This window comes from Pseudophryne corroboree, chromosome 1 (genome assembly GCF_028390025.1).
Source record: "Pseudophryne corroboree isolate aPseCor3 chromosome 1, aPseCor3.hap2, whole genome shotgun sequence".
Lineage (NCBI taxonomy): Eukaryota > Metazoa > Chordata > Amphibia > Anura > Myobatrachidae > Pseudophryne > Pseudophryne corroboree.
The window spans coordinates 298,727,520-298,749,495 of NC_086444.1; the positions used below are offsets into that span (position 1 = coordinate 298,727,520).

Consider the following 21,976-nt stretch of genomic DNA (forward strand, 5'->3'; position numbering starts at 1 on the left):
GCAGGTAAGACAAAAGCTTGGAAGTACTGAACTTGTATGCGTCATAATGGCTAGTCGCACACCAGGCGAAGTAAGAATTCCAGACCCTATAATAAATCCGAGCAGACGTCGGTTTACGGGCCTTCAACATAGTTGGAACAACCGCCTCAGAAAATCCTTTGGCTCTAAGTACGGACGCTTCAAGAGCCACGGAAGCATCAAAGCCAACCGGGCCAAATCCTGGTAGACACAAGGGCCATGAACGAGGAGGTCTGGGCGCTGTGGAAGTAGAAGAGGATGCTCAATCGATAGACCCTGCAGATCTGAGAACCAATGCTGCCTGGCCGACGTTGGAGCGACTAGAAGTAGTATTCCTCCTTCTTGCATGAACTTCATTATCACCCTGGGCAGAAGTGACAACGGAGGGAACACGAACGCTGCTTAAGGATCCCTTGTCCTTGCTCCGAAGACCGGAACCTTGTGATTGTGTCGAGACGTCATCAGGTCTACATCTGGTAGGCCACACTAGTCCACTAGGAGTTGATAGACTTCTGGATGAAGGCTCCACTCTCCGGCGTGTACGTCCTGGTGACTGAGGAAGTCCGCTTCCCAGCTGAGGACTCCCGGAATGAACACTGCCGATATGGCTGGCAGATGGCGTTCGGCCCAACAAAGGATTTTTGACCCAGCATCATTGCCGCCTTGATGATTTATATACGTGTCCGACTGTACTTAAACAGGCCTGTTCTGTACTAGAGGCGGGGCTAGTGTCAACGCATTGAACACTGCCCGCAATTTAAGAATGTTTATCGGGAGGAGAGATTCCTCCCTGGTCCACCGACCCTGAAGAGTGTGTTGCTCCAACACCGCGCCCCAGCCCCGCAGACTGACATCCGTCGTCAGAAGGACCCAGTTGGAGATCCAGAAGGGACAACCCCTGCTCAGTAGCTGGTCCTGTAGCTACCAGCTCAATGACAAGCGGACCTCCGGAGTCAAGCAGATCATGTGAGTCTTGATCCGGTGAGGCAGGTCATCCCACTTGGAGAGTATCAACCGCTACAGAGGGAGGGGATGAAATTGAGCGTACTCTACCATGTCGAAACTCAACACCATGAGGCCTACTACTTGCATCGCCGAGTGTACAGACACGTGGGCGAGAGAGGAAGCATCTTATCTTGTCCTGAAGTTTCAGGACCTTCTCCGGAGACCAAAATCAACCGCTGGTTGTGGGTGTCCAATAGCGCTTCAAGGTGCACCAAGCTCTGAGCAGGGACCAGGGAAGATTTCTTCCAGTTGATGAGCCACCTGTGGGCTTGCAGGAATTGGACTGTCAGTTCCAGATGACTTAGGAGAACCTCTGGAGAGTTCGCCAGGATCAAAAAGTCGTTCAAATACGACAGGATCCCGATACCCTGACGGCGGAGTAGAGCCGTCATGACCTTGGTGAAAATTCTTGGAGCCGTGGTTAGACCGAAAGGTAAGGCCTGGGAATTGAAAATGTAGGTTGCCAATAGCAAACCGCAGGTATTGCTGATGCGATACTGCAATAGATATATGCAGGTAAGCATCCTGTAAGTCCAGGGATACCATATAGTCCTTGGGCTCCAAAGCCAGAACAGAGCGAAGCGTTTCCATACGGAATTTGTTCAAAGACTTGAGGTTGAGAATGGGCCTATAGGACCCATTCGGTTTCGGGACTAGGAACAGCGTGGAACAGTACCCCCTGCCTCCATGAGCCAGAGGCACCGGCACTATAACTGCTGTATCCAGGAGAGATTGCACCACCAAATGGAGTTTTTGCTTTTACCTGATCCGAAGGGATGTTTGTAGAGCAAAACTAGCAACGGGGACGTTTCTTGAAAGAGATGGCGTATCCGTGAGTGACTACTTCCCTTACCCAGGTGTCCGAAGTGGTCTGTAACCACGCCTGAACAAACCGTAGAAGTCGGTATCCCACCCTGGGATTTCCCAGTGGGAGGTCCGCCCCGTCATGCAGCAGGCTCGTCTGTTTGGGAAGCAGGCTGACGGGCAGCAAAGGAACGTTTAGGCTTAGAGGTCTTTGTAAGTGCGAGCCTGTTTCGGGTATGCCTGACCCTTTGCTTTACCTGGAGGTCGAAAGAAACGAAAGGAAGTACTCTTCGCCTTCAGGGCCGAAGGAGAACTATTAGGCAGACATGCAGTCTTAGCTGATGCCAAGTCATCAACAATCTTGTTGAGATCTTCCCCAAAACAAATGTTTCCCTTAAAATGGATCACCTCCAAGGTCTTTTTAGAGTCCAGGTCTACAGACCAGGACCGCAACCAGTGAATCCGGTGAGCCAGAATGGACGTAGTAGACGCCTTGGCCGCCAGGACACCTGCATCAGATTCAGTCTCCTGAATATGAGAGGCTGTCATAATATATGAAAGACATTGTCTAGCATTATCAGGAAAATCCGACGGTAGTTACGCTTCAACTTCCTGAACCCAGGCTTCAATAGCTTTTGCCGCCCAAGTAGCCGCAATAGTGGGCCTATGCACAGCTCCAGCAAGAGTGTAAATGGACTTCAAGCAACCCTCCACACGTTTATCCGTCAATTCCTTCAGCAAGGTGACGGTAGTGACAGGCAGAGCAGAGGACACCACCAGACGCGCGACTTGTGTATCCACCGGTGGAGGTGTTTCCCAATTTTTACTTAACTCTGCAGTGAGGGGATAATGAGCTAGCATCTTTTTAGACAGGAAAAAAATTATTTACTGCATTTTCCCAGGATTCCTAACGAATGTCAACCAAGTGGTCAGAATGAGGTAAAACTAATTTAGTAACCTTCTGATGTTTAAAGATATCTGGGTTCTTAGAGGTAGCTGGAGGCTTTTCGTGATCATAGATTTGAAGAATCAGCCTGATAGCCTCCAAGAGGTCAGCAACATCCACTTGTGTCAGAGATTCCCCATCAGAAGCATCTGCATCAGTGTCTGAAGGGTCAGTGTAAGCGCCACCTTCATCGGATGAGGTATCAGAAACACGTGTGATTTGTGAGAAAGTAATGGCCCATTTAGATGACCCCTTGGTCTTAGGCGGGCGAGAGTCAGGATTTTCCTTAGCCAGAGACTGATTTAATCGCCATAACTGAGAGGACAGTGTATCTGCCCATGGCGGATAAACTGCAGGGACAATATGTGGCTATAATGGCACAGGAGGTCCCATAGGGGGCGCAAGTCTAGTTTTAGCGTAGTCAGTAAATTAGAGAAAGCAGCCCAAGGTTGGTCTTGATTTGCCCCTGTTGCTGCAGACTGACCATGGGGTATAGAACCCCCAAGTACCTGAACCCTCAGCTGCTATGTTTTCCTCCGAGTAATCCGTGGCGTCAGCACTGCATGGTGCAGGATCAGCCATGGATCTACCACCCTGTTAAGCGGACATTATATGTAAGCGTAACCTTAGGGTGTAATAGTACAATATAAGCAGACAAATTATCTGACAAAAAAAAATAAATAAGATTTTACTCACCGGTAAATCTATTTCTCGTAGTCCGTAGTGGATGCTGGGAACTCCGAAAGGACCATGGGGAATAGCGGCTCCGCAGGAGACTGGGCACAACTAAAAGAAAGCTTTTAGACTACATGGTGTGCACTGGCTCCTCCCACTATGACCCTCCTCCAAGCCTCAGTTAGGATACTGTGCCCGGAAGAGCTGACACAATAAGGAAGGATTTTGAATCCCGGGTAAGACTCATACCTGCCACACCAATCACACCGTATAACTCGTGATACTATACCCAGTTAACAGTATGAAACATAACTGAGCCTCTCAACAGATGGCTCATAACAATAACCCTTTAGTTAACAATAACTATATACAAGTATTGCAGACAATCCGCACTTGGGACGGGCGCCCAGCATCCACTACGGACTACGAGAAATAGATTTACCGGTGAGTAAAATCTTATTTTCTCTAACGTCCTAGTGGATGCTGGGAACTCCGAAAGGACCATGGGGATTATACCAAAGCTCCCAAACGGGCGGGAGAGTGCGGATGACTCTGCAGCACCGAATGAGAGAACTCAAGGTTCTCCTCAGCCAGGTTATCAAATTTGTAGAATTTAGCAAACGTGTTTGCCCCTGACCAAGTTGCAGCTCAGCAAAGTTGTAAAGCCGAGACTCCTCGGGCAGCCGCCCAAGATGAGCCCACTTTCCTCGTGGAATGGGCCTTTACTGATTTAGGATGCGGCAATCCAGCCGCAGAATGCTCCAGCTGAATTGTGCTACAAATTCAGCGAGCAATAGTCTGCTTAGAAGCAGGAGCACCTATTTTGTTGGGTGCCTACAGGATAAAAAGCGAGTCAGTTTTCCTGACTCCAGCCGTCCTGGAAATATAATTTTTTTAGGGCCCTGACTACGTCCAGTAACTTGGAATCTTCCAAGTCCCTAGTAGCCGTAGGCACTACAATAGGTTGGTTCAAGTGAAAAGCTGATACCACCTTTGGGAGAAACTGGGGACGAGTCCTCAATTCTGCCCTATCCATATGGAAAATCAGATAAGGGCTTTTACATGACAAAGCCGCCCATTCTGACACACGCCTGGCCCAAGCCAAGGCAAAAAACATGACCACTTTCCACGTGAGATATTTCAAATCCACAGTTTTAAGTGGCTCAAACAAATGTGATTTTAGGAAACTCAACACCACGTTGAGATCCCAAGGTGCCACAGGAGGCACAAAAGGGGGCTGAATATGTAGCACTCCCTTTACAAATGTCTGAACTCCAGGCAGTGAAGCCAGTTCTTTCTGGAAGAAAATCGACAAAGCCGAAATCTGGACCTTAATGGAACCCAAGTTTAGGCCCATAGTCACTCCTGACTGTAGGAAGTGCAGAAAACGACCCAGCTGAAATTCCTCTGTTGGGGCCTTTCTGGCCTCACACCACGCAACATATTTTCGCCAAATACGGTGATAATGGTTTGCGGTTACTTCTTTCCTGGCTTTTATCAGCGTAGGAATGACTTCCTCCGGAATGCCCTTTTCCTTTAGGATCCGGAATTCAACCGCCATGCCGTCAAACGCAGCTGCGGTAAGTCTTGGAACAGACAAGGCCCCTGCTGTAGCAGATCCTGTCTGAGCGGTAGAGGCCATGGGTCCTCTGATATCATTTTTTGAAGTTCTGGGTACCAAGCTCTTCTTGGCCCATACGGAACCACGAGTATCGTTCTTACTCCTCGTTTTCTTATTATTCTCAGTACCTTTGGTATGAGAGGCAGAGGAGGGAATACATAAACCGACTGGTACACCCACGGTGTCACTAGAGCGTCCACAGCTATTGCCTGAGGGTCCCTTGACCTGGCGCAATATCTAGTTTTTTGTTTAGGCGGGACGCCATCATGTCCACCTGTGGCCTTTCCCAACGGTTTACCAACAGTTGGCAGACTTCTGGATGAAGTCCCCACTCTCCCGGGTGTAGGTCGTGTCTGCTGAGGAAGTCTGCTTCCCAGTTGTCAACTCCCAGAATGAACACTGCTGACAGTGCTAAGACGTGATTTTCCGCCCAACGGAGAATCCTTGTGGCTTCTGCCATCGCCATCCTGCTTCTTGTGCCGCCCTGTCGGTTTACATGGGCGACTGCCGTGATGTTGTCTGATTGGATCAGTACCGGCTGGTTTTGAAGCAGAGGCCTTGCCAGACTTAGGGCATTCTAAATGGCCCTCAGTTCCAGAATATTTATGTGTAGGGACGACTCCTGACTTGACCAAAGTCCTTGGAAATTTCTTCCCTGTGTGACTGCCCCCCAGCCTCGAAGGCTGGCATCCGTGGTTACCAGGACCCAGTCCTGTATGCCGAATCTGCGGCCCTCTTGAAGATGAGCACTCTGCAGCCACCACAGTAGAGACACCCTGGTCCTTGGAGACAGGGTTATCAGCCGATGCATCTGAAGATGCGATCCCGACCACTTGTCCAAGAGGTCCCACTGAAAGGTTCTTGCATGGAACCTGCCGAACGGAATTTTGCTTCGTAAGAAGCTACCATTTTTCCCAGGACTCGTGTGCAGTGATGCACCGATACCTGTTTTGGTTTCAGGAGGTCTCTGACTAGAGATGACAGCTCCTTGGCTTTCTCCTGCGGGAGAAACACTTTTTTCTGTTCTGTGTCCAGAACCATCCCCAGGAACAGTAGGCGTGTGGTAGGAACCAGCTGTGACTTTGGAATGTATAGAATCCATCCGTGCTGTTGTAGCACTACCCGAGATAGTGCTACTCCGACCAACAACTGCTCCTTGGACCTCGCCTTTATAAGGAGATCGTCCAAGTACGGGATAATTAAAACTTCCTTTTTCGAAGGAGTATAATCATTGCTGCCATTACCTTGGTAAAGACCCTCGGTGCCGTGGACAGTCCAAACGGCAGTGTTTGGAATTGGTAATGGCAATCCTGTACCACAAATCTGAGGTACTCCTGGTAAGGATGGTAAATGGGGACATGTAGGTAAGCCTCCTTGATGTCCAGGGATACCATGTAATCCCCCTCCTCCAGGCTTGCAATAACCGCCCTGAGCGATTCCATCTTGAACTTGAATTTTTTTGTGTGTGTGTTCAAGGATTTCAAATTTAAAATGGGTCTCACCGAACCGTCCGGTTTCGGTACCACAAACAGTGTGGAATAGTAACCCCGTCCTAGTTGAAGTAGGGGCACCTTGACTATCACCTGCTGGGAATACAGCTTGTGAATTGCCTCTAGCACAGCCTCCCTGCCTGAGGGAGTTGTCAGCAAGGCAGATTTGAGGAAACGGCAGGGGGGGAGACGCCTCGAATTCCAGCTTGTACCCCTGAGATACTACTTGAAGGATCCAGGGATCCACCTGTGAGCGAGCCCACTGATCGCTGAAATTTTTGAGGCGGCCCCCCACCGTACCTGGCTACGCCTGTGGAGCCCCAGCGTCATGCGGTGGACTCAGAGGAAGCGGGGGAAGAATTTTGATTCTGGGAACTGGCTGACTGGTGCAGCTTTTTCCCTCTTCCTTGTGCAGAAAGGAAGCGCCTTTAACCCGCTTGCTTTTCTGAAGCCGAAAGGACTGTACCTGATAATACAGTGCTTTCTTAGGCTGTGAGGAAACCTGAGGTAAAAAATTTTCCTTCCCAGCTGTTGCTGTGGATACGAGGTCCCAGAGACCATCCCCAAACAATTCCTCACCCTTATAAGGCTCTATGTGCCTTTTAAAGTCAGCATCACCTGTCCAGTGTCGGGTCTCTAATACCCTCCTGACAGAATGGACATTGCATTAATTCTGGATGCCAGCCGGCAAAATATCCCTCTGTGCATCCCTCATATATAAGACGACGTCTTATGTTCGCAAAATAGTATCCCTGTTTGACAGGGTTACAGACCACGCTGCAGCAGCACTATCTGCAGGTCTCAGTCTAGTACCTGAGTGTGTAAATACAGACTTCAGGATAGCCTCCTGCTTTTTATCAGCAGGTACCTTCAAAGTGGCCGTATCCTAAGACGGCAGTGCCACCTTTTTTGACAAAACGTGTGAGCGCCTTATCCACCCTAGGGGATATCTCCCAGCGTAACTTATCCTCTGGTGGGGAAAGGGTACGCCATCAGTAACTTTTTAGAAATTACCAGTTTCGTATCGGGGGAACCCACGCTTTTTCACACTTCATTCACTCATTTGATGGGGGAACAAAACACTGCCTGCTTTTTCTCCCCACACATAAAACCCTTTTTTAGTGGTACTTGGGTTAATGTCAGAAATGTGTAACACATTTTTTATTGCCGGGATCATGTAACGGATGTTCCTAGTGGATTGTGTATATGTCTCAACCTCGTCGACACTGGAGTCAGACTCCGTGTCGACATCTGTGTCTGCCATCTGAGGGAGCGGGTGTTTTTGAGCCCCCTGATGGCCTTTGAGACGCCTGGGCAGGCGCGGGCTGAGAAGCCGGCTGTCCCATAGCTGTTACGTCATCCAGCCTTTTATGTAAGGAGTTGACACTGTCGGTTTATACCTTCCACCTATCCATCCACTCTGGTGTCGGCCCCACAGGGGGCGACATCACATTTATCGGCATCTGCTCTGCCATCACATAAGCCTCCTCATCAAACGTGTCGACACAGCCGTACCGACACACCGCACACACACAGGGAATGCTCTGACTGAGGACAGGACCCCACACAGCCCTTTGGGGAGACAGAGAGAGAGTATGCCAGCACACACCAGAGCGCTATATAATTTAGGGATTAACACTATATTGAGTGAATTTTTCCCAATAGCTGCTTGTATATATACAATATTGCGCCTAAATTTAGTGCCCCCCCCTCTCTTTTTAACCCTTTGAGCCTGAAAACTACAGGGGAGAGCCTGGGGAGCTGTCTTCCAGTTGCACTGTGAAGAGAAAATGGCGCCAGTGTGCTGAGGGAGATAGCTCCGCCCATTTTTCGCGGACTTTTCTCCCGCTTTTTTATGGATTCTGGCAGGGGTATTTATCACATATATAGCCTCTGGGGCTATATATTGTGATATATTTGCCAGCCAAGGTGTTTTTATTGCTGCTCAGGGCGCCCCCCCCAGCGCCCTGCACCCTCAGTGACCGGAGTGTGAAGTGTGCATGAGGAGCAATGGCGAACAGCTGCAGTGCTGTGCGCTACACCTTGGTGAAGACTGATGTCTTCTGCCGCCGATTTTCCGGACCTCTTCTTGCTTCTGGCTCTGTAAGGGGGGCGGCGGCGCGGCTCCGGGAACGAACACCAAGGCCAGTTCCATGCGGTCGATCCCTCTGGAGCTAATGGTGTCCAGTAGCCTAAGAAGCCCAAGCTAGCTGCAAGCAGGTAGGTTCGCTTCTTCTCCCCTTAGTCCCTCGATGCAGTGAGCCTGTTGCCAGCAGGTCTCACTGTAAAATAAAAAACCTAAAATAAACTTTCTTTCTAGGAGCTCAGGAGAGCCCCTAGTGTGCATCCAGCTCGGCCGGGCACAGAAATCTAACTGAGGCTTGGAGGAGGGTCATAGTGGGAGGAGCCAGTGCACACCAGGTAGTCTAAAAGCTTTCTTTTAGTTGTGCCCAGTCTCCTGTGGAGCCGCTATTCCCCATGGTCCTTTCGGAGTTCCCAGCATCCACTAGGACGTTAGAGAAACCTTTATAGTGTGACTGCAAAGCAGAGCACAAACAGAGGATTTAAGAGGTACGTGGTGACTGTAAACACAGAGAAAAATACCAAAGTAGTATATCCTGTGAAACACTATATATTATATGATAACCCTGATACACTTAGCGCCCCTCAGGGTACAGAATATAGGGATAGCAATATGTGCGAGATACACGAAAGAGATCACATAGCAGCTATTGGCACACACTCAGTCACATGTACAATGCAGAAATTACAAACAATAAAACTGCACTGGACTAGCAATACTAAATACAAACTGTACCACTAAGTAAAGCTATATAGGTATATAGATATAAAAATGCACAGTAAAGACTGGATGCATATCACATGGTACTTGTACTAAATATCCCTCTAGTAATGCACTTATTCTTAACTAACACTGTCTAAATGACATGTAGAATACTTAAGTTTCCTGTAAATGCACAGCGCTGATGATGCAGGCGGCTTTACAGAGGAGACATTGCCCAGCAGATTCAAAATCAGCTCACCATGTGTGTAATGGCGCCCAAACGCTGACAGGGAGTGAGGGAGACCGAGAGATGCAGCTCCAGGGCGGGAACATTTGCAGTAAATGGCGCCTGGGGCTGGGGGAGGGGCTACAGGTCAGAGCCTTATCCCCTTGCTGGACTTCACCACCGGGTACTGCGGGGCCCTATTAAAGTGGATTATGAGGTAATCCCACCTGTGCCCCTTGCCCTGGTGGTCTAGTGGGGTCCCTGTACGGCCACAGTGTCCACGCCAGTGCGCGCGGCCCATCTCCTAGAGACCGCGGCGGATTGCGGTTTTCAGCGGGTCCCGCCTGGGGGGCCCTCTTACCTCCTCCCTGTAATGCGGCCACGCGATCCTGGAGAGCAACGGCAAGTGTGTGTGCCTGAAGAGAAACCGGAGCCTTCCGCTGTAAGTAACCGGCAACCAGGGTGCGGGAGTATACAGCACCGCTGGGGGAGGTGAGGGAGCCGCAGCATGACATGTCAGAATTACATATAGCACTTTTAAGTGCCTGTGATGCGGCCCTTGAAGTCTTCTGTATTCTAAAAAAAAGCTCTTTTCAGGGCTGCCTAGCGCTGCCCTCAGTTAGTTCTCTGCACTGCAGGCACCAACTTACAATCTGAGCTCCTGTGCACGGAGGCGGGGTTATAGAGGAGGCGACGCTGTGCATCTTGGGAACAGTCCAGGCTTTTAGCCCGTTGGTGCCTCAGATCAAGATCCAACGCTACACCCCGGTGTTATCCCTGTGGAACCCCAGTGTACCCCGCTGCAGAAAGTATGTTTCCTATGCTGTAAATTCTACCTATTTCTCTGGATCAGCAAGGACATATGTAATGCAAGAGAGTATAAAATGTGCCTCACACCATGATGTACAGTCTCCAGATGCAGAAAACAATGTATGGCAAGATACAAATATATACACCAACCAAGAATTTAATAAGTGAACATACTCCAGAAGCTCATTAATGCAAGACAAGAAATCATCTAGACTATGAAGGCAGGGAGACCCCACAAAACACCACTTCCATAAAATACAGCCTCATGCCTGCCAGGAGTCTCTTTAAATCACATTTGCTAGTGATATTGTTTGCAAATGAAAGACAAACCAGGTAAAAACTCTAGGACAAATGGGTAGCAGGATATATAGGTTATCTTTTGAGCTTTTCAAAAGATAAAAGCAATACAATCATTATGTAGAGAAGAGAAGCAGCCATAATTACACAATTAAAAAGAAATCCTTTCTAGAAAGTTGCGAGAAATACATAAATACATAAAAACAAAACAACCAAAAAACACAGTATCAGAAGAACCTTTCCACTTTGAACAAGTTATTTACTTAACCCACTACAATCCCAAATATAGCACTTATGGTGCGACAGGAAGCCATCATCTTGGACCTGACCCCACCTTTTACTGCATTTTGCAGAGACCCGCCTTTCTGCTATACCTGGTGCCTCTGCTGATTACTTTCGCAATTTTTAGCTCCGACTATAGGAGAAAGTCTGCTCTAGACAGTTGTAAAGAAGCTATAAATAAAAGCCAGGGCTAAATACATTGGATAAGGTAGAAACAAATGTCTAAATTTAAAATGGAAAAGTCTTTTAAAATGTGCAATTAAGCATGCAACTTACACAAAGAGGAGCAAACTTAATATAGTTTACAGCAAATGAAGTACATTGTGGCGGGATGGGATTATTAAAACAAAATATATTTTATCTCCAGAAACTCAAAATACACACAATGAATGACAAAACCTCCATGCCAATACACAACAAGGGGAAACAAAGTGGGACTCTGAACTGACTTGAGTGTATGTAATTTTGTTTAAAAATGAGCAGAACAAGCTTTATAAAAGCAACGGATTTAGAGTAGTAGCCAGCACAATTAAAAGGGGAATAAAATGGGGTGAAGAATACCATTTCTATTCTACTTAGAGCAGGTAATCACTGTGCTTTAAAAGCGGTAATATATATAGGGGTAGTGGAGAGGATCCAACAGTTCCTTATTCAATTTGCGGGGAGTTTTTGACTACTTTTGTCCTGTTTTTTAAAGTCGAATTGGCATGAGCGAAACGAGAAATTATTATCGAACACACCCACAAATTCGCCAATACAGGTGGATCGGAGGCAAATTCTCCAATCCATCTGTTTTTCGACAGCGTCGGATTTTCAGACAAGTAGAAAAACTGGCACTTACATTGCATAGGGTGGATCGAAATTCGCCCTAAAAACAGCAAAGTGTAGTTTTTTCGACCTGTCAGAAATTCCGACAAGAATTGAATATACCCCTAAGTAGGAAGTGAACAGGTCATGAGATTATTATTACAAGATGTACAACACATTAGTTGAGGGAGTCCAGAAGTAATAAACTTCTATAATAACTAGCATTTGGATAACCTTCATCAAACTGTCTAAAAATTATACTGAGTACTGTATGGCACTGTAGTGAATGCAAGCAACACAGTAACAAGCTGATCATGCTGCACGGAACACACTATGAACTAGTGCAAAAGATTACTGCAGTCCAACTAAAACAGTCTTAAGCCAATTATATAGATTAGGAAGCCTGATCAGGGTTGCAAAACATTGAAGCTGTAGATGTGATTAAGGTCTAAGCTGTTCCATAAGCAAAGGATGTGTAGGGGTTTTACAATACAAACAAAAAACAGAGGTGTTGTACCTTCTGAAGACATGCGTTTAGGCATAGTAGAGACAGGAGCTGGAGAACCATGAGCAGTGGGGTGAGACGGGGGCCTTGATGGCCGCGAAGGGGGCCTGGAGGGCGGCCTTGTAGGGGTGGCTGCCCGAGGTGGAAGAGAGTTGGGACCTGACTGGTAGCGAGAAGGTGGGCGGGAAGAAGGAGATGGACAAGGCGATGGCCAGGGAACACCTGACAGAACAAATGAGATGAAGTATAAAAAATAAAAATATGGGATGAAAAGGTGGAGAGAAAAAAAAACAAGAGAAAAAAAACAACCAAATAAAAACAAAAAAGTAAATGAAAAACAGGTATATAACAAGAGGGGAGATGGTTTATTGTACTAACGTGTAGTTGTACAAAACGTTCCAGAAATATCGCTTGTACAGTGATAACTCCAGCTCACTCCAATTGCTTTAATTTAATGTAGCAGATTTAAAACACCAGTCTATTTGAAAATAATTTGAAAACATTGCTCTTAAAAAATTTTTTTACAAAAAATACGTGATAATCTGATAGGCACTTACCAACTTGCCTCTAACCCAGCTAGAGCATTAGCAATGGGCCTGAAACAAATTAAATAAGGGTAAGTAGGATTTGTGAGACTTGCCTCCATTAACTACTCTTTGGTCAGATCCAGAATTAGGACTGAACTCTGAAGAATGGGATCCAGTTCTTGAGGGTATAGGCCCCGATCCAGATTGGCCCATTCTTGGGGAATTTTGTCTTGCACTGTGGCTACTCCATGACATGCCATCTTTACTTCTCTGTCCAGGTGGAACATACTTATTTTCTCTATAAAGGGGAGAGGAGTAAAAATGAACAAACATGAATCTCTTTAAAAAATAAATAAATAAATAAATAGGCGCAAAATAAGCTAATTTACTGTTTGTCTGAAGCTATGCGAGGTAGTCACACTCTAAATACACAGTAGATACAAATAGAAAATATCAATTGAAAACTCTGTTTAGCAGAAACCGCTTTAAAACGAAACCTAAAAACTGAAAATAGGATTTTTTTACTCACCGTAAAATCTCTTCCTCAGAATCCATCTGTGGGATGCTGCGTTATCCATTACCTCTGGGTAAGAGTGTGGGCTAGGGAGGTTAGTCACAACACTAAAAGATTACTCCCCTCTAACCGCTCCCACCTCCAGCAGAACCTCAGTCGACGTTTAGCAACGCCGCATGGAGGAAACCACCTTTAACAAACGTAACATATACGTATTCCCGGCAGACGGTATGCCAGCTGTCAATATCGCCGGCACCCCAACACACAGTTTTAGCTAGGATTTAAACCCCATTGAAAAAGTCAGACAAGTAAATCACTTATCACTTGTAATATGCCAAAGCTGGTGGGCTAAATACTGCTCTCAGTAAAACAGTGCAGAGCTATGCTGTGAGGTAGCCTGGAGAGGGAAAATGGCACCCGAACAATGGAAACTCCTACTAGCCGCTTCCCTGCCCAAAGTGAAGTGCTGTCCCCACTACACAAAAAAACAGATAGGAGACCGCAGGGAGCCTGATAGAGCTAACAATGTAGAGCTGCGCTAGCTGAAGCATGCACACAGGGAACAAGTGTATAAGAGGGTCACTGCCTAGTGCTACCCCAGTAGGCTGTGGCTGTTCCTACCTGACCGAGTGCATCCTCTGTTTCTGTGACCCAGTGAGAGGGAAGACCCAGAGACCTCAGCGGTGTAGTGACTCCATCCAGAGGCAGCAGAGAGTGAGAAAACGGAGCTCACAGAAGCTCTCTATCCTAACTATTCTCACTATGGTTGTGTTTATCGCCTGTAATAGGGACTAAACACCAAACAAACATATTAGAAATAAAACCTAACTAAAAGCTAGAAGTAAAGAAAAAAAGTGTGCTTCTACAAGGCACAAAAACTAGACCGAGGTACTGCTGGAGGTGGGAGGGGTTAGAGTCAGCTTTTAGTGTTCTTGCGCCTAACCTCCATAGCCCACACTCTAACCCAGAAGTAATGAATAGCACAGCGTACTCCAGACGGATGAAAGAGGAAATGCCAACTAACAATTGTACCTAGAAGACACTGTGCAGCAGTCACAATTGGGAGCAGTTTCAACGTTATCTTAGGGGAGTCGCTCAACACACATCTCCCCCCCCCCCCCCCCCCCCCCCCTCAGCACAACGCAATGTGCTGAGTGAGGGAGGCGGGGTTGGGGGGGGGGGGGGGGGCAGCGGTGAAATGAGCGACCTGCTAGATTGTGCCTGCAAGCCGACCAATCTAGCAGCGGCGATCGTCGGCACCCCTACACATGGAGCAATGTGAACTTAATTTCTAAGCAATCTAGTCAGATTGCTTAGAAATTAAGTAAACGTCGCTCCATGTGTACCCCCCTTTAACCTTAATAAATAAGCCAGGCAGTGTTGAAACACAATACCAACCTATTGCATCTGACAGGTTTCTGCTATACAGACTGATAATTCCTTACAGGCGAGAGGTCTCCGGCAGTGCAGACAAGCTGACTCTCTGGGACAGATACTTTGAGTCTTTACAAACAAGTAGACAGCTGCTGGAACCTAGCCACAGTGTCATCTAGGGATCCGAGTAATTGACCTCCCTTGCTACCCTGTGGATATTTGGACCTTGCCTCTTACAGATTGACAGTAAATTATCTATACGTGTTCCAGAGTACTTAATCTATTCCGCCTGTTTATCTCTTGCAGGTAGTTATTAATGCCCATTTATTCAATTTTATGGTGTTAATTTTAATGTTTTAAAAGAAATAATTTCTGATCAAAACAGTGAGTTTTCAATTATTTTGTATTCTCTGCCAGCCAAGATGGTTTCTATTTGTATGAATCTCTTAAATTCATGCAAATCATACTTCTCAAACCATTACCATATAACGGTTACCTCACCTACTAGCCACAGAATGTCCTTCTCTATCACACATATTCCGTTGTACTGCGGTGTACTTTTCCTCCTCAGATCGGTCATCATTTTCCAAGGCAACACGGGCTTTATATTGAGAGCTGGACTCAATCTCTTCAGCTATTTGAGCAGCTCTAGCTTCCCTCTTTAAATACTCTTCAGAATTGTCCCTTTCCAATGGTACACTGTTGTGAAACAAATGTGATTTCTTGTACATGTAGGCTTAAAAGCAAACATCAGTAAAAATAAGTACATCGTGATGTAAGTAAGAAGGAAAAATAAATGCTCAATCTACTATGTTACACCAATGAAAACATGTATAGTGAGCGTCACAAAAGTAAAAGCTTTAGGACTACCTGGTGTGCACTGGCTCCTCCCCCTATGACCCTCCTCCAAGCCTCAGTTAGGATACTGTGCCCGGACGAGCGTACACAATAAGGAAGGATATTGAATCCCGGGTAAGACTCATACCAGCCACACCAATCACACCGTACAACCTGTGATCTGAACCCAGTTAACAGCATGATAACAGAGGAGCCTCTGAAAAGATGGCTCACAACAATAATAACCCAATTTTTGTAACAATAACTATGTACAAGTATTGCAGACAATCCGCACTTGGGATGGGCGCCCAGCATCCACTACGGACTATGAGAAATAGAATTATCGGTAAGTAAATTCTTATTTTCTCTAACGTCCTAAGTGGATGCTGGGGACTCCGTAAGGACCATGGGGATTATACCAAAGCTCCCAAAACGGGCGGGAGAGTGCGGATGACTCTGCAGCACCGAATGAGAGAACTCCAGGTCCTCCTCAGCCAAGGTATCAAATTTGTAGAATTTAGCAAACGTGTTTGCCCCTGACCAAGTAGCTGCTCGGCAAAGTTGTAAAGCCGAGACCCCTCGGGCAGCCGCCCAAGATGAGCCCACCTTCCTTGTGGAATGGGCATTTACAGATTTTGGCTGTGGCAGGCCTGCCACAGAATGTGCAAGCTGAATTGTACTACAAATCCAGCGAGCAATAGTCTGCTTAGAAGCAGGAGCACCCAGCTTGTTGGGTGCATACAGGATAAATAGCGAGTCAGATTTTCTGACTCCAGCCGTCCTGGAAACATATTTTCAGGGCCCTGACTACGTCCAGCAACTTGGAGTCCTCCAAGTCCCTAGTAGCCGCAGGCACCACAATATGCTGGTTCAAGTGAAATGCTGAAACCACCTTAGGGAGAAATTGAGGACGAGTCCTCAATTCTGCCCTGTCCGTATGAAAAATTAGGTAAGGGCTTTTATAGGATAAAGCCGCCAATTCTGAGACACGCCTGGCTGAAGCCAGGGCTAACAGCATTACCACCTTCCATGTGAGATATTTTAAGTCCACAGTGGAAAGTGGTTCAAACCAATGTGATTTTAGGAATCCCAAAACTACATTTAGATCCCAAGGTGCCACTGGAGGCACAAAAGGAGGTTGTATATGCAAGTACCCCCTTGACAAACGTCTGTACTTCAGGAACTAAAGCCAGTTCTTTTTGGAAGAAAATCGACAGGGCCGAAATCTGAACCTTAATGGACCCTAATTTTTGGCCCATAGACAGTCCTGTTTGTAGGAAATGCAGGAAACGACCCAGTTGAAATTCCTCTGTAGGGGCCTTCCTGGCCTCGCACCACGCAACATATTTACGCCAAATACGGTGATAATGTTGTACGGTTACATCCTTCCTGGCTTTGATCAGGGTAGGGATGACTTCATCCGGAATGCCTTTTTCCTTCAGGATCCGGCGTTCAACCGCCATGCCGTCAAACGCAGCCGCGGTAAGTCTTGGAAGAGACAGGGTCCCTGCTGGAGCAGGTCCTTTCTTAGAGGTAGAGGCCACGGGTCCTCTGTGAGCATCTCTTGAAGTTCCGGGTACCAAGTCCTTCTTGGCCAATCCGGAGCCACGAGTATAGTCCTTACTCCTCTCCTTCTTATGATCCTCAGTACCTTGGGTATGAGAGGCAGAGGAGGGAACACATACACTGACTGGTACACCCATGGTGTTACCAGAGCGTCCACAGCTATTGCCTGAGGGTCCCTTGACCTGGCGCAATATCTGTCTAGTTTTTTGTTGAGGCGGGACGCCATCATGTCCACCTTTGGTTTTTCCCCACGGTTCACAATCATGTGGAAGACTTCTGGGTGAAGTCCCCACTCCCCCGGGTGGAGGTCGTGTCTGCTGAGGAAGTCTGCTTCCCAGTTGTCCACACCCAGAATGAACACTGCTGACAGTGCTATCACATGATTTTCTGCCCAGCGAAGAATCCTTGCAACTTCTGTCATTGCCCTCCTGCTTCTTGTGCCGCCCTGTCTGTTTACGTGGGCGACTGCCGTGATGTTGTCCGACTGGATCAGCACCAGCTGACCTTGAAGCAGAGGTCTTGCTAGGCTCAGAGCATTGTAGATGGCTCTTAGCTCCAGGATATTTATGTGAAGTGATGTCTCCAGGCTTGACCACAAGCCCTGGAAATTTCTTCCCTGTGTGACTGCTCCCCAGCCTCTCAGGCTGGCATCCGTGGTCACCAGGACCCAGTTCTGAATGCCGAATCTGCGGCCCTCTAGAAGATGAGCACTCTGCAACCACCACAGGAGAGACACCCTTGTCCTTGGAGACAGGGTTATCCGCTGATGCATCTGAAGATGCGATCCGGACCATTTGTCCAGCAGATCCCACTGAAAAGTTCTTGCGTGGAATCTGCCGAATGGAATCGCTTCGTAAGAAGCCACCATTTTTCCCAGGACCCTTGTGCATTGATGCACTGACACTTGGCCTGGTCTTAGGAGGTTCCTGACTAGCTCGGATAACTCCCTGGCTTTCTCCTCCGGGAGAAACACCTTTTTCTGGACTGTGTCCAGAATCATCCCTAGGAACAGCAGACGTGTCGTCGGAATCAGCTGCGATTTTGGAATATTTAGAATCCACCCGTGCTGTCGTAGCACTACTTGAGATAGTGCTACACCGACCTCTAACTGTTCCCTGGACCTTGCCCTTATCAGGAGATCGTCCAAGTAAGGGATAATTAAGACGCCTTTTCTTCGAAGAAGAATCATCATTTCGGCCATTACCTTGGTAAAGACCCGGGGTGCCGTGGACAATCCAAACGGCAGCGTCTGAAACTGATAGTGACAGTTCTGTACCACAAACCTGAGGTACCCTTGGTGAGAAGGGCAAATTGGGACATGGAGGTAAGCATCCTTGATGTCCAGAGACACCATATAGTCCCCTTCTTCCAGGTTCGCTATCACTGCTCTGAGTGACTCCATCTTGAATTTGAACCTTTGTATGTAAGTGTTCAAGGATTTCAGATTTAAAATAGGTCTCACCGAGCCGTCCGGCTTCGGTACCACAAACAGCGTGGGATAATACCCCTTTCCCTGTTGTAGGAGGGGTACCTTGATTATCACCTGCTGGGAATACAGCTTGTGAATGGCTTCCAATACCGCCTCCCTGTCGGAGGGAGACGTTGGTAAAGCAGACTTCAGGAACCGGCGAGGGGGAGACGTCTCGAATTCCAATTTGTACCCCTGAGATACTACCTGCAGGATCCAGGGGTCTACTTGCGAGTGAGCCCACTGCGCGCTGAAATTCTTGAGACGACCCCCCACCGTACCTGAGTCCGCTTGTAAGGCCCCAGCGTCATGCTGAGGACTTGGCAGAAGCGGGGGAGGGCTTCTGTTCCTGGGAAGAGGCTGCCTGCTGCAGTCTTTTTCCCCTACCTCTGCCCCGGGGCAGATATGAGTGGCCTTTTGCCCGCTTGCCCTTATGGGGACGAAAGGATTGAGCCTGAAAAGACGGTGTCTTTTTCTGCTGAGAGGTGACCTGGGGTAAAAAGGTGGATTTCCCAGCCGTTGCCGTGGCCACCAGGTCCGATAGACAGACCCCAAATAACTCCTCCCCTTTATACGGCAATACTTCCATATGCCGTTTGGAATCCGCATCACCTGACCACTGTCGCGTCCATAACCCTCTTCTGGCAGAAATGGACAGCGCACTTACTCTTGATGCCAGAGTGCAAATATCCCTCTGTGCATCTCGCATATATAGAAATGCATCCTTTAAATGCTCTATAGTCAATAATATACTGTCCCTGTCCAGGGTATCAATATTTTCAGTCAGGGAATCCGACCAAGTCACCCCAGCACTGCACATCCAGGCTGAGGCGATTGCTGGTCTCAGTATAACACCAGTATGTGTGTATATACTTTTTAGGATATTTTCCAGCTTTCTATCAGCTGGCGGCCGTATCAGGAGACGGTAACGCCACTTGTTTTGATAAGCGTGTGAGCGCCTTATCTACCCTAGGGGGTGTTTCCCAACGCGCCCTAACCTCTGGCGGGAAAGGGTATAATGCCAATAATTTTTTAGAAATTAGCAGTTTTTTATCGGGGGAAACCCACGCTTCATCACACACCTCATTTAATTCATCTGATTCAGGAAAAACTACGGGTAGTTTTTTCACACCCCACATAATACCCTTTTTTGTGGTACTTGTAGTATCAGAAATGTTCAAAACCTCCTTCATTGCCGTGATCATGTAACGTGTGGCCCTACTGGAAAATACGTTTGTTTCCTCACCGTCGACACTGGAGTCAGTGTCCGTGTCTGGGTCTGTGTCGACCATCTGAGGTAACGGGCGCTTTAGAGCCCCTGACGGTGTTTGAGACGCCTGGACAGGTATTAACTGTTTTTCCGGCTGTCTCATGTCGTCAACAGTTTTTTGTAAAGTGCTGACGCTATCACGTAATTCCTTCCATACGACCATCCAGTCAGGTGTCGACTCCCTAGGGGGTGACATCACTATTACAGGCAATTGCTCAGCCTCCATACCATTTTCCTCTTCATACATGTCGACACAATGTACCGACACACAGCACACACACAGGGAATGCTCTGATAGAGGACAGGACCCCACTAGCCCTTTGGGGAGACAGAGGGAGAGTTTGCCAGCACACACCAGAGCGCTATATATATACAGGGATAACCTTATATAAGTGTTTTTCCCTTATATAGCTGCTGTATTATTAATCTGCCAAATTTAGTGCCCCCCCTCTCTTGTTTTACCCTGTTTCTGTAGTGCAGGACTGCAGGGGAGAGCCAGGGAGCTTCCCTCCAACGGAGCTGTGAGGGAAAATGGCGCTTGTGTGCTGAGGAGATAGGCTCCGCCCCCTTCTCGGCGGCCTTTCTCCCGCTTTTTTAAGGAAAAACTGGCAGGGGTTAAATACATCCATATAGCCCAGGAGCTATATGTGATGTATTTTTAGCCATCTAAGGTGTTTTTATTGCGTCTCAGGGCGCCCCCCCCCCAGCGCCCTGCACCCTCAGTGACCGGAGTGTGAAGTGTGCTGAGAGCAATGGCGCACAGCTGCGGTGCTGTGCGCTACCTTATTGAAGACAGGACGTCTTCTGCCGCCGATTTCCCGGACCTCTTCAGTATCTGGCTCTGTAAGGGGGCCGGCGGCGCGGCTCTGGGACCCATCCATGGCTGGGCCTGTGATCGTCCCTCTGGAGCTAATGTCCAGTAGCCTAAGAAGCCCAATCCACTCTGCACGCAGGTGAGTTCGCTTCTTCTCCCCTTAGTCCCTCGGTGCAGTGAGCCTGTTGCCAGCAGGTCTCACTGAAAATAAAAAACCTAAAACTAACTTTTCACTAAGCAGCTCAGGAGAGCCCCTAGTGTGCACCCTTCTCGTTCGGGCACAAAAATCTAACAGAGGCTTGGAGGAGGGTCATAGGGGGAGGAGCCAGTGCACACCAGGTAGTCCTAAAGCTTTTACTTTTGTGCCCAGTCTCCTGCGGAGCCGCTATTCCCCATGGTCCTTACGGAGTCCCCAGCATCCACTTAGGACGTTAGAGAAAGGATTTAAATTACCTACCGTAAAATACTTTTCTCGTAGTCCATGAGGGACACTGGGGACACTTATTACGATGGGGTACAAAGGAGTCGGTGCACTTTAAATTTCTTAAAACAGGGTGTGCTGGCTCCTCCCCTCTATGCCCTCCCTCACAGCTCAGTCTAGGAAAACTGTGCCCGAAGGAGATGGAGATACTTGAGAGGAGGAAACTTGACAATACACAAGTGGTGAGATTAACGGACCAGCACACAGCAAAACAACAAACTAGCAACCGCTAGTGAAAACAGAAACCGCTGACAATAACTTCACACAACAACAATAACTTACGGGAAAAAGTTAAAGCAGAGAGGCGGGCGCCCAGTATCCCTTATCGACTACGAGAAAAGGATTTACCGGTAGGTAATTAAAATCCTCTTTTCTCTAACATCCATAAGGGATACTGGGGACACTTATTACGATGTGGACGTCCCAAAGCTCCCAGAACGGGTGGGATCATGCGGAGACGCCTGCAACAGTCTGTCCAAATTGGACATCCTCCGTAGCCAGGGTATCAATCCTGTAGAACTTGACAAAGGTGTTTGTACCTAACCAGGTAGCGGCCCAACACAGTTGCAAGGCAAAGACAACCCGGGCAGCCGCCCAGGAAGCACCCACAGACCTGGTAGAGTGGGCCTTGATAAACCTAGAAACAGGTAAGGCATCTTGAATAGTAAGCCTAATCCAACGGGCAATGGACTGCTTGGAAGCAATCAGACCTTTCTTGTGAGCATCAGAGGACAAATAAGGAATCCGATTTCTGGACAGCAAAAGTCCTCTTGACGTAAATCCTCAGGGCTCGCACCACATCCAAAGACTCCGGGGGAGAGGAAGTGGCTGAAGCCGCCAGAACCACAATAGCC

At 47.8% G+C, this 21,976-nt stretch overlaps 1 protein-coding gene across 10 annotated transcripts in view; it reads right to left on the reverse strand.

The window, feature by feature from the left end:
• The window catches only part of ATXN2 (ataxin 2), a 381,295-nt gene that overhangs the window by 170,274 nt on the left and 189,045 nt on the right, over nucleotides 1-21,976 (reverse strand). For 9 of the 10 annotated variants that reach the window (XM_063964383.1, XM_063964388.1, XM_063964386.1 and 6 more), the window contains 3 exons: nucleotides 15,188-15,385; nucleotides 12,912-13,096; nucleotides 12,284-12,493 (listed from right to left, as the gene is read on the reverse strand). In XM_063964383.1, the coding sequence (XP_063820453.1) occupies nucleotides 12,284-12,493; nucleotides 12,912-13,096; nucleotides 15,188-15,385 (593 nt within the window). The remainder of the gene's footprint in view (nucleotides 1-12,283; nucleotides 12,494-12,911; nucleotides 13,097-15,187; nucleotides 15,386-21,976) is intronic. The other variant, XM_063964390.1, reaches the window with a different exon arrangement.